This window comes from Microtus ochrogaster, chromosome 4, assembly GCF_000317375.1.
Source record: "Microtus ochrogaster isolate Prairie Vole_2 chromosome 4, MicOch1.0, whole genome shotgun sequence".
Lineage (NCBI taxonomy): Eukaryota > Metazoa > Chordata > Mammalia > Rodentia > Cricetidae > Microtus > Microtus ochrogaster.
The window spans coordinates 43,091,865-43,104,364 of record NC_022011.1 but is presented as its reverse complement, the minus strand read 5'-3'; the positions used below and the strand labels follow the sequence as shown (position 1 = coordinate 43,104,364).

The following is a 12,500-nucleotide window of genomic DNA, read 5'->3' as shown; positions in this document are numbered from 1 at the left end:
TGTGGGTGATGTGTGATTGTTCTATAACTGCTTCCAAACCCTGTAACCTTCTTGCACAGTTAGTTTAACTCAGGATGCAAAACAGGATTTGCAGGCATGGGAGCTTTTCCTTTATTTGTTCATTTTTGGTGCAGGGGATGGAGCTGAGTTTTGCATACCCCAAGCATGGGCTCTACCACTAATGCCCAGACCAAACCCATCTTGAAGTACATGAATCCACAGTGGAAGAGGTTAAAGCAACCTCAGCTACAAGAACCTAGTCTCAACCCCTTGAGTGCAATAAACATCCATTTTCTTCTGTTCATCCAGCCCCGCCCCAGCCCCACCTACCCGACCGTTTACCTCCTGCACATTTTGACGGCTATCCTACTTCACTGTTCTTCCTTAAACTCTGCTGAAGCAGTCTGTCCTTCTAGCTCAGGTAGGTCAATGAGGGAATGACCTTTCCCAGATGACAGTGCCCAGGTAGGGTGCACCTGATGGTGGGCAGATGGGTCAAGCCCAAGGACACTGAACTCAGGAAGGCAGACCTGCTCCTGAAGGGCAGCTGGCCAAAGGACAGCAGTGCCATGTCTCCACAGAGGAACAGGTGTCAGGTGGGGTCCCACCAGAAAACTGAGAGGCAGGAAATGAGGTGTTCTCATCCTCTGAGTTTCTACTTCTGCCTGCCGAAGCCTGGCAGTAATGCCAGCCAAAAAATGTTCCCTCTTGTTTAAGTCACTCTGGGTGGGACTTCCTGTCACTCAGGTGCATGGGGCCCAAAGTGAAGTGCTGGGATTTGCCTGCACTTGGAGTTTACAGTGCAGCTTTGGAGCCAGGCCCCGCTCATTCTGAGGCTGCAGGTGACCAGGACCTGTGTGCCCACAGGTGGACCCCTGTCCCCAGGACATGCCACACTCACTACCACTCTGCTCATCACCTGCTTTCCCTTCATAGCTGGTTCTCCTATCTCCGAGGTCTTTGCTTAGTAGCCCGTCTCCTGTCGTAACTGGCACAGCCCCAGCTCACCCCCAGTTACATCCCCCACGGTCTGAGACGACCTTGTCTATTTCCATGCTCACTGCTCATCTCTCTCTTCGGAACAGCCTCTCTGTGAGGGCAGGATCTTTGTCATTCTCTCCCACACACAGGATCTGTCCAGTGGCACGAAAACGTTAGCCATAAAATGCCCCACGCTGATAAGCAGTGTGAGGAGGTGAGGCCCACAGTGGCGCTGACGGCAGCATGCAGAGTGGCCTGAAAGGTGACTGTACAGGAAACAGAAGGCCCTAAGGTGGACTACACTATTAGCTGAGGTAGACTGAGGTCAGAGTCAGTGATGAGCACCAACTCTGAGAGCCATGGATTATGCTGAGCCTTGTGAGCCACACAGACTTCTCAGTCTTGGTCCCAGAAGTGGCCCAGGCCCTCCCAGGGGAGGGAGATCTGTGTGGAAACACTGTTGAGACTTACCCAATAAATGTGTACTGGGGAGGGGCCTGCTTGGTCCGGCCCATGATGCGAATGTCACAAATGGCAGCTTCAGTTGAATCCCGGGGAATAAACTTAATGCATAGCCTCTTCTTCCTGAAGGCCACCTCCTCTAAGGAAAGGACAACAGAAAGGTGTGAATCTGATAGAGATGCCACCTCCTTTCTGCTTTGGGAAGCAGAAGGGATGGGTCATCCTTGTCCTGGAAGAAGCTCCAACTCTGCCTTTCTTGAGGCTCCCAAGGGCAGGCGATGACAACAGTGTGTGCAGGGCTGACCCCAGACACGTTGCCCAGGGAAGAGCGCCCAGATCTGCTGCCATGGTCCCACAGCCGCAGCCCGTGGATGCCCCCCGCCACAGCAAGACTCCCCCCTTTTTTCACTTTCTACTACAGAAATCTTCAAGTACACCCCAAGGGGTGCGAGCTGCAGGGCAGAGCTGCCTGCTCCTGCTCAGCACACTCCTCTAATTTTTCTGTCTGGATATATGGAACAAACCCCCAACACTAGGTCATATTGCCCGGCCCCACCCGGGAAGGCGTGGCTGTCATGTCCCTGCCATTTCCACCCAAAACAAAGAAACTCCTGAACTCATAGCCTGAATTCCAGTTTCTTCACCATGACGACACAATACCCTGCCCTGTCCTGCCCTGCCCTGCCTCACTCCACATCTGAGGCCGTGCTCTGCAGTGGGCTGGCAGGTCCCTTGGGTCCCTTGGGTCCCTTTTACTCTGTAACCACCCCTCCCTGCTCCTTGGTGCTCTATAACAGAGAGGCAGGAAAAAACAAAACAAAGCAGCTGTTTTGCCTCCGTCCAGCAGCACATTAGAGCTGGCTGGCTTTGGTCCAGGTTCAGACCTTTCTGGAAGGCAGTTCATGTGTGAGCTCCCAGGACCACTGTGTCCCACAGCGCTGGCCTAAGACCTGGATCACAACACTCCCGTGCATGGCCCTGGCTGTGGTTTTTCAGGGTGCTTGTAGCTAAGAGCCACACCTTGGTTCTGGGTTTCAAAACAGCAATTCTCCAGAGTCTGCCATTCCTTCTGTACTGATGAGCTCAAGTTCCATCTAAAGCCTGACTCCTCTTCCCCAGCCTTTGTCATCTAAGGCAGACTGTGAGCAGGGGTGTGCCAGTGTGGCTCTCTTCTGTCACTTGTCCGCCTGCTCGCGGTGTGCTGGGCTCTAGCAATGGACGGTGCTGCCCATTGAGGTAGCAGTGCGGCTTATCTGCAGTTCTGAACGTTTCCCAACAGTCCATGAGTCTTCCAGTTGGATTTGTGTTTTTTTTTTTTAATTTTTAAGACATTTTTTAAAATTAAAATATAATTATATCATTTTCCCCTTTCCCTTTCCTCCCTCTAGTCCTCCCATACACATCCCGTCTCTCTCTTAAATTCATGACCCCTGACATTATTCTTTAATTGTTGCTGTATATATTCCTAAATATATAGCTACGACCTGTTGTTAGTCTGTATGTTTTCTGTGCACAATTTCAGGGCCCACCATTTGGAGATGCCCTCTCTGGGGAAGACTATTTTTTCCACTCTAAGCACCCAGTTACCTGTAGTGGGTTTTGTTTGTGACAGGGTCTCATTATGTACCCTAGTAGATCAGTCTCAGACTTGTAATCCTCCTGCCTCAGTCTCATATCTGGCTCCATCAGTAGGATCTGGGTTGGAATCCCAGACCTGCCATTGCTGGCACTGGCACCTCAGAAGTCACTTAAACCCTGAGCCTCAGTTCTGTCATCTGTAAAAGGGACCTGGTGGAAGCCCACTCAGGCGGCATGTGGGTAGATGTTGTGTGGTAACATGATTTCTTGGCCAGTTCAAGGCACATGATAAGTGTTCAATAAAGAACAGCTAGGAGCGATGGCAAGGCAGCCCAGTGTGCATTTAACATCTGAGCTTGGGACTGACCCTCAGGTTGTAGAATCTGTGACCATTTAGACACGGTCCTGCTGCAGGTAGAGAGGGGAACAGTGGTTCTGCAGGCCTGGTAGAATCAGCAGTACTGTTTGGTCTTTGTTATGTTTTGGGGAAATGTGGCTATCTTTTTAAAAAGCTAGGTTAAGTCAGGCCGTTGTGGCTTTCAGACCTTCCCTGAGGTAAACGGTACTCTAGCTAGCCTTTGCCACAGCTTGGCTCCAGTCTCCATCTGCAGCCAGCTCAGTCAAGGACGGATCCACTCACTCATTACACATGCGTAAGCAGGCCTCATTTTAAGTAAACATATTATACATAGTCAATAGAAATGTGTTCAGTCATGCTAATGAACACAGGGAGAGTACACAGCACTTTACTAAAGCAAACAGTCTTCCGGTGTTTAAGTGCTGTATGGACTGCAACAGGCTATATTTTAAATTAATTACAGGAGTCTCATCTTTTTGGCTGACTTCATAAAATCAAGGCTTTAAGTACTCTCAGGAGATAATTGGGCTGACCATGAGGTTCTTTGTCCCCAGGAAGTCTTTGAGAAATGGTCCCATGACCACAGGTGTGCTTAGACACCTGACGGAGAGCACAGGACCCTCCGGAGAACAGAAGAAGCAAACATGGGGACTGAACTCCCAGTCAGAACCAATGGGCCCCCCACAGTCACAGCACAGGCCCGCAACAGGGTCTCCTCACTGCATGAGCTCAACAAACCAGAAATGCAGATTGGGAAATCCCTGTGGCTATGCCATCGCCATGCAATTACATCAAATATATCAATTAGCTGTCAAAATGAACATCAAGAAAATGTTTAGGACTTTGAAAACCTTAGGAAGAAAACAGAGCAGGAATGAATACAAACCAACAAGGTCATTTTATTTTGTAAGCAGAGAATTCACCTAAGAAGAGGCAAAGTTAGCAAACATTTACAAAAGCACCCAGGCTTGCTAATAAATAGCCAACTACAAATTAAATACAATTTAAACAGTGAAACAAAGAGGAGGGCTGCACTGGTGGGCCCGGGGAAATGAAGCCTTTGCTGCTGCCGACACTGATATACCCTCATGGAGGTCATACAGTTAGCAAGTCCAATAGAAAGAGATCTGTATGCTCCAACAATATTACAAGGCAGAGAGTACCCTCTTGGCCTGACAAATGAGTAACTGAGCCAGGAGTCTAAGAGGACCTGCTTGGGGTTCCACAAGCACAAGCAGCAGGCCAGACGGAACATGAGGACACCGCAGAGACTAGAGTCCCAACAGAGGACTCAGAGGCGGACAGGGCCGTTCCTTCAGTTTCCTGCTTGGTCTCTGGATTCAGGTCCTCTTGTCTGTGCAGCAAGCACTTTATCCACTGGATCATTTCCCAAGTTTGACATGACTATGTGTAGGAACTACCAGAAACAGGCAGAGCTATGCAGAAAGCACCGGCTGGTGGGGGTAGGAAGGCGAGGGCTGGATATCAATGTCTCCATGACATCGGTGCCTGCTTTGAGGACAGCTGTGGTGACAAAAAAACTATAATGGTGCGTACACGAGTGTGAATATTCCAAGAAGCACTAGATTGTGCTCTTTAAATGGGTGAATTACATGGTATTTAAATTGTATCTTAAACCATTATAAAAAAAATTTCCTGGGCTGGAGAGATGGCTCAGAGGTTAAGAGCATTGTCTGCTCTTCCAAAGGTCCTGAGTTCAGTTCCCAGCAACCACGTGGTGGCTCACAACCATCTGTAATGGGGTCTGGTGTCCTCTTCTGGCCTGCAAGCATACACACAGACAGAATATTGTATACATAATAAATTTTTAAAAAATTCCTGATACTTAGAAAATCTGTATGTGCAAGATGCTTAGTACATGTGTGTGTACATGTGTTTGTCCATGCAGCATGTGTGTATGTGCATCTGCATGTGTATGTATGTATGTGTGTGCATGTGTATCTATGTGCATATGTGTGCATGCATGTGTATTTGTATATGCGTGCGCATATGCACGTTATAGGCATGCATTTACGTGTATTGTGTGCATGTTAGCATGTATGTATCCATGTGTATTTATGCATGTGTATGTTTGCATATGTATATGCACATGCATGCATATGTATGTGTGTGTTTGTATGTGGGTGTGTTCTTGCACTTGGCTAAGATGCAGTCACTGCGCCTTTCTTTTCTCATATGCAAAACAGGCCTAACATCCATCTCTATAGAGGTCTCGTAAAGATAAAATGACATCATGAGAGTGAAGCATTCATCATGGGGCCTTACATGAAACATAGCAAATACGTGTCCTAAATCATTATGTTCCTGTGATAAAATGCCTGACCAAAGGCAACCTGCGGAAGAGTGGGTTTATTTGGCTTACACTCAGGCTATCACTGAGGGGAAGCCAAGGCAGGAACTCAAGTCATGTAACATCCAGTCGAGAGCAGAGAAACAAGCTTCCTCCAAGTTTACAGTCAGCTGCCCCCCTGCACCCTCACACAGCCCAGGACCTCCTGCCCAGCGAAGGGTGCCACCCACAGTGGGCTGGGTCAGTTAACAATCATGACAACCCCACTGCAAACATGCCCAGAGCTCACTGATCCAGGCTTCTCAGGTGATTCGAGGCTGTGTCAAAGTGGCAGCTAAAAGCGACCGGCATCAGGACATTCGCTAGGACGTCAGTGCAAACGTGAAAGCAGTCAGAGAGGGATCAACTGCTTTGCTGAAGTAAGTTCCACTGGGGTGGGAGGGGACATGGATACTGTTCAGTTTGAAATGTGAACAAGAAAATGGCAAGGAAATAATGGTTCAGAAATGTTTGCACCAAGGAAATATTGAAACACACATATAATATAATATAAATAAAAACAAGGAACAGGGTACAGAATTCCATAAAGGAATTTCACAGGTAAAGGGATCTCTGTTCTCTTATTCACAGCCTCACTGCTGTGGAGTGGGCTCATGAGTAATTGCAAACAAAGCGAGTTCATATAATACACCAAAGTAAAGAAGTCCCCTGACAGTATCTTCCAGCCCTGCTATTACAACCAGCACCCCAAGACCCTGGCCCTACACAGCAGGATCCTGAGGCAGCTTCTTCATTTCCCACAGTTCTCTGCTGCTCCACTCAGTGCAGTGTTGCTCAGTTCAGAGATCAGTACATCTGGCCTATTCAAATCTTGTTTTTATTTGTTTTAAGATTTTGTTGCTGTTTTGTAATAGACAGGGTTTCAAGTAGCTCAGACTGGCCTCACGCTCTTGTTAGTAGTGAAGGATGACCTTGAAGCCTGGATCTTCTTGTCCCCACGTCCCAAGTATTGCGACTACAGCTATGCGCCAACACACCTGGCTCCAATTTGATCCTGCATACTTACAGTCTTTCTGGTTCAGGCTTCTTGCTCACTCTGTGAGCCCTACACCAGCACAGAGCTGTTTTGTGCAGCCCCCAAGCATCCTTTGATCTCTGCCCTTCCTTCCTTTTGCTCTGGGGTCTTGTGCCAAGCTTGGCTTCAGCAACAGCTGAGGACAGACCAAAGACCAACTATATCCCGAGCAGCAGGGGATTCTAAGAAAAGTGCCTCTGCTCACGGGCAGGCAGGATTCTACATACTCTCCAGAAACACAGAGATCCAAGGTGGATGTCACAAGTGACAGGCTTTCTTCACCATCCACAGGAAACCCCCTCAACTGTTTCCAGAGAAAACCACACAGGAAGTATTTAAGAGTCCACCTGGAAGAGAAAGAGACTGCCCCTGGGCCTGCATGCTAAGGGCTGACTCACGTGTGTCCACTGTCTCCTGGATAGGGATGAAGCCCACAGGCAATGTGTCCTTGACATCGATGAGCTTCATGTCCACCAGCACGTTCCCCAAGTGACTCTTGGGAAGAAGAAGACACACAGACTATTAATTGGAACGTCCAGTCTGCTTGCGGTCCTGGCTTCAGGATATGTATTTGATACAGTGACTGCTGCAGCTTTACCATAGCACGTTAGTTAACAAACATACCTAGTGTTCCCCAGCACGTTACCCAGGGACTACAGTGTGCCTCAGGAGGAGGTACCCTGTAGACAGACCCTAGCAGAGGGCAGGTGGGCATGTGACCTGGACCCCACCACCTCTCAGGGTCAGCGGGTTTTAAGAGAGGAGGTTCTGGGATGCTTGCAGGAGTTGCACCTGAACTCAAGAGGGACTGATCATACACCTAAGGGATTGTTGGTTGCAGACAGTTTTCAGTAACAAGATGCATTTTAAAAAATCCCAAGAATCATAAACTAACAGAATGGCAGCCCTGCCACCTCCGTATCCCACGCCTTCTGAAATGACTTGCTAGGGGGCTCTTAAGAGTTCCTATTTAGTGGTGGCAGAGGGGTCCACAGTGCACAGTTTCTGTAAAGACATCTTTTGAAGATAGTAGGTGGAGCTCCATTCTATAATTGCAAGAGAGAATTTTCTACAAACACGCCAGCACTTGCAGCCTCCACTTCATGCTAGAAACGGCTCTCAAGAAATCAACGCTACGCAGGGCTGCTGCGGAGAGTATATTCACATCTTCAGCGTCATGGCAGCCTCATCAGAGCCAGTTAAGGCAAGAAAAATGGGTTTCCAGCCCAAATCTCTCCTGGTAGGATTATGGCAACATGTTCTGTGTGCCCACTCTGCAGAAACACTATCCTCCAACGCCCCGTTTAAATGCACACTCGCTTTGCTTGTCTGCAGTCCTGGGAAAACATCTAAGGGGTCAGCCCAGGCTCTGTCTTCACAGGAATCTCTTGGGCCAGTGTCCCCTGTTGTTTAGAGAAAGGACTCAACTTCTTCTCTGAGCTTGGAAACACAGACTCCACCTCCATCCTGAGAGCACAGCACCTCTGAAATCCATGCAGGGAATATTTGCCTTCTGAACTAAGACACACACTGTCTCCTTAAGCTCCTTTTAACTTCCTATCAGTTTATAATTTGGTTTAAATAAGAATGGTCCCCACAGATTCATAGATTTGAATGCTTACTCATCAGGGAGTGGAACTACTTGAAAAGGATTAGGAGGTGTGGCCTTGCTGGAGAAAGTACATTACTAAGGATGGCCTTTGAGGTTTCAAAAGCTCATGCCAGGCCTAGAGTCTCTCTCAGCTAGTGGACCAGATGTAACTCCCAGCTAGTGCTCCAGCACCATTTTTGTCTGTGTGCCGCCAGGCTCCCTGACATGAAAATGGACTGGAGGTAAGCCCCCAGTTAAATGCTTTCGTTTATAAGAGTTGCCTTGATCACAGTGTCTCCTCACAGCAATAGAACAGTGACTAAGACAGACACCATCTACCTACCATCTTCGAAGATGTCATTACGAAAACTGCACTGATGGCCCCATCTGCCGCCACTAAATAGGAAACAAAATGATCTCTGCTCCTACTGCTCAACCAAGTTGCTATAATTCTTGGCACACAGTAGGGACTCAATAATTATTGGCTAAATGTTTGGTTGTTGTGAAATATTTGTTTAACCAAGATGCAAAGATGTGTTGTTTCTTTAACTATATAAAGATGTATTGCATTTGCTTAATTCTGTAAAGATATACTGCTGTGTTACCTTGCCTACCTAAGGTACCTGATTATAATAAAAATCTAATAAAAATATGAACAGCCAATAGCAAGAGAGAAGGTATAGGTGGGACTTCCAGGCAGAGGGTAAGCAGGAGGAGGAATTTAGGCTCAGTAAGAAAAAGAGACGCCATGGAGCTGAGGGGCCAGTCACATACAGACATGGAGGAAGCAGGAAAGTAGGACATACGGAATGAAAGAAAGGTAAGGATCCCCTAGACAAAATGTAGATGAATAGAAAGAGGTCAAATTCAGTTAAAAGAGCTGGTGGGACAAGCCTAAGCTAAGGCTGAGCATTCATAACAGTGAGTCTCTGTGTCTTTATTTGGGAGCTGGTTGGCAGCCCAAAGAAAATTCCAACTACATTTGCTGGCACACTTTTCAGCAGGGTGGGTGCTGGTGGTTAAAAAACAAATCAGACTCCCTTGGATGGCAAATGGAAATGGTCACCCAAATTCTGACAGCTTAGTATTGGTTATTATGGAGCAAAGTAAAACACAAGCCTCAGGCTGGAATCAGAAGTCAGAGTGGCATGTGTAGTCTCTGCCCAGCACTTTCCCTGCCCTCTTCTCTCAGAATCCCTGTTTGCCAACAGCTCCATGCTATTGGAGGAAGACTGCGGTGCAGCACTGGGGAGCAGGCACTCTCTGATGTGGAGGAGACTTCTGACTACACAGGAAGGCCAGGCTCAGCCTAGAACCTGGGAAGCACCAGCTGCCTTTATTTCCCCCCGGGGCATCTGCTCTTCCAGTCCACCGCTGCTTTCTGCTGAGAAATTAGCAATTGGGCATGCTCTGCTGCCCCATAGATGGCTGGGCATTCATCAGGATTGTGCCTGAATGTTTTCAGCTTGACAAGCTGACTCTGTAGAAGTCAACAGCAAACCACTTAGCAGCCTCGCCCTCCCCACTCTTGAGAAAATGCCCTAATCATAAAATCAGAGTATTGGTGGTGTGGCCATTAAAACAAGCATCAGGAATCCCTTCCATGCAAACAAAATGGGAGGCTGCCCTGTTGGAGCCTCCAGCAACCGGAATGTGGCCCTCTTCCATGGGGCGGCCACTCGGGGATTTTTCCTTCTTCCTTTTTTTATACCACAGGCCTACAACACCATTAATTTTGCTGGTTCCTCTCCCCTCACCCACTTGTGCTCTCTTTCATTTCCTCCTCATAAATATGAAGAGCACATTCCCAATCCTTGTTGAGCAAATGATTCATACCAGAAGCCCAATATACACTGACTCAGGGTATTTATATTGTCTCTGGTAGCCAGTATTTGCTAGTATACTGTAATTATTTTTGACAACTTTGCATTTAAGGTAGCCACAGATAACCAACTTAATATTCAAATGTTCATAAATCCTTCTGTTTAACATCCTCCCTACCTAATCTATGTACATTATTATTACAGGTAATGCAGAAGGTACGGGGCATGAAAAGTGCAATTAATCTCACTCCTTCCGCAGGAAGCAATGTCACTCTAAAGCCAGGTTTCTATATTAATGGCCTGATTGGGGGAAAGGAATTTAGGGTTCCAAGGAAGCTCCCCAAACTCCTATCCTCGGCGTCTCAAGTCACCCAATTAAGACTTGGCCTGCTCTGGAGATCCCACCCCCTCCCGTATGGTTGTAAAATGGGACTCGGCCAAGCCTGTGTTCTGACTCTAGGCCAGGACAGACAGGCAGCCACCACTGGTTAGCATGTGCCTAGCTCCTGCCTCACTCGAGTCCTGGCCAAACGGGCACAGCCGCTGACAAAAATTTGATCCCAAAGCAAATTTGATCCCGATTTGATCACTTGGATGTTGTAAAGGAGACTCTCATTTCTTTTTCTTGGTGCTGACGATGGAATTGTTAAGAACTGGACATTATTCATTCTCTTTCCATAAAAAATGGTGCGCCCAGGCTTCAGTACAAGGTGGGGCTTCTCTGGCTGCCTTCCTGTCACCCCAGCACCCAGCTACTGATAGACAGCAGCTTGTTTTCTGGCAGTGCCAGGGACTGAACCCAGGGCCCCATGCATGCTCTACCTCTATCCCCAAGCCCAAGAATTGTGTTCTCTATAATCCATTTCAAACTAATTTCAGTGCTTTTTCTGAATCATAATGGGCTTGTGTCTGCCCCCAATCCGAGGGCTTCAAGAACTCTTCTGCCTAGGAAGAACAAAATCTCATGGATTTCAGGAAGAAATGTAGCAAGCCCCAGTGCAAGCGACCCTAGGGACTGTGGCTATCCCCTTAGCCCAGGGCTTGTGGGGAATGCGGAGAAATGTCCCACAGAGGTTTGAGGATGTGAATACTTGGTCCTGGTTTGTGGGGCTGTTAGAGGAGGTCTGGGAGGTGTGGCCTTGCTAGAGGAAGTGTGTCACTGGGGGCAGACTTCGAGAGTGGAAAAGCTCACACCACTTCCAGTTCTCGCTCAGCTTCATGCCTGCAACTGAGGATGTGTGCTCTCAGGTTTTTGCTCTTAACATCTTGCCTTCTACTTGCAGCCACGCCTTCCACTTGCAGCCACGCCTCCCTGCCTTGATAGACTTTTATCCCTCTAAAGCATAAGCCAAAACAAGCCCCTCCTTCTGTAAGTCGCCTTGGTCATGGTGTGCTATCACTGCAACAGGAAAGTCACTTAGACAAGGTGTTTGAGCAAGTTTTCAGAACTTCCTTTTGAGAGTCCGGCAGCAGTGAATCCATGGCGGCTCACAGGGAGCAGTGGTCCCCCAGCAGAACAGAGGCAATGGGAGCAAAGGGCAGAAATAACTTTTAAAAGATATTTGGGTAGAATCTAGGGGCAAACAGACTGAGGGGAGCATAAGGGTGCAGGTGTGTGAGGGAGCAGGTGCGTGAGGGAGCAGGTGAATGAGGGAGCAGGTGCACGAGGGAGCAGGTGCACGAGGGAGCAGGTGCACGAGGGAGCAGTGCACGAGAGAGCAGGTGCATAAGCAGGTGCACGAGGGTGCAGGTGCGTGAGGGAGCAGGTGCATGAGCAGGTGCACGAGGGACCAGATGCACGAGGGAGCATGTGCACGAGGGAGCAGGTGCGTGAAGGTGCAGGTGTGTGAGGGTGCAGGTGGAAAGGATAGTCGATGGGTCTACTGATAGCCCAGCATTTGGTGTGCTGATGTCACCTCATCCCTGCTCTGTAGGGTTGCATCAGGCTACAGTGAGCCCAAAGGACTGTGCAAACATACCACAAACACTGTGCAGCTGCTTACTCTGGCTTGGCTGCCACCATCCCTGGTATTGAAAATGCATTCAAAGTAAAAAGATTCTCCATTTCAGTCATAAACGTTAAACTTTACAAGCAGCAAATGTATTGCTCTTGTAATTAGAGGGGAACTTAATGAGATTACTTCAGCCATCGTCCTGAACATGTTAGGAACAATACTCATAACAAAGAATTATCAATGGGGGCTAGGAAGAGAAGGGCTCTGACAGAGAGAGGCTGTGACAGAGAGAGGCTGTGACAGAGAGGAAGGCTGAGAGAGAGAGAGAGAGAGAGAGAGAGAGAGAGAGAGGGAGGGAGGGAGTGA

The 12,500-nt window shown here is 48.2% G+C and overlaps 1 protein-coding gene across 1 annotated transcript in view; it reads right to left on the bottom strand.

The window, feature by feature from the left end:
• The window catches only part of Mvb12b (multivesicular body subunit 12B), a 165,627-nt gene that overhangs the window by 97,561 nt on the left and 55,566 nt on the right, over positions 1–12,500 (bottom strand). Inside the window, exons 4-5 of the mRNA XM_005346015.3 lie at positions 7,164–7,260; positions 1,453–1,582 (exon numbers count right to left, since the gene is read on the bottom strand). Coding sequence (XP_005346072.2) covers positions 1,453–1,582; positions 7,164–7,260 — 227 coding nt within the window. The remainder of the gene's footprint in view (positions 1–1,452; positions 1,583–7,163; positions 7,261–12,500) is intronic.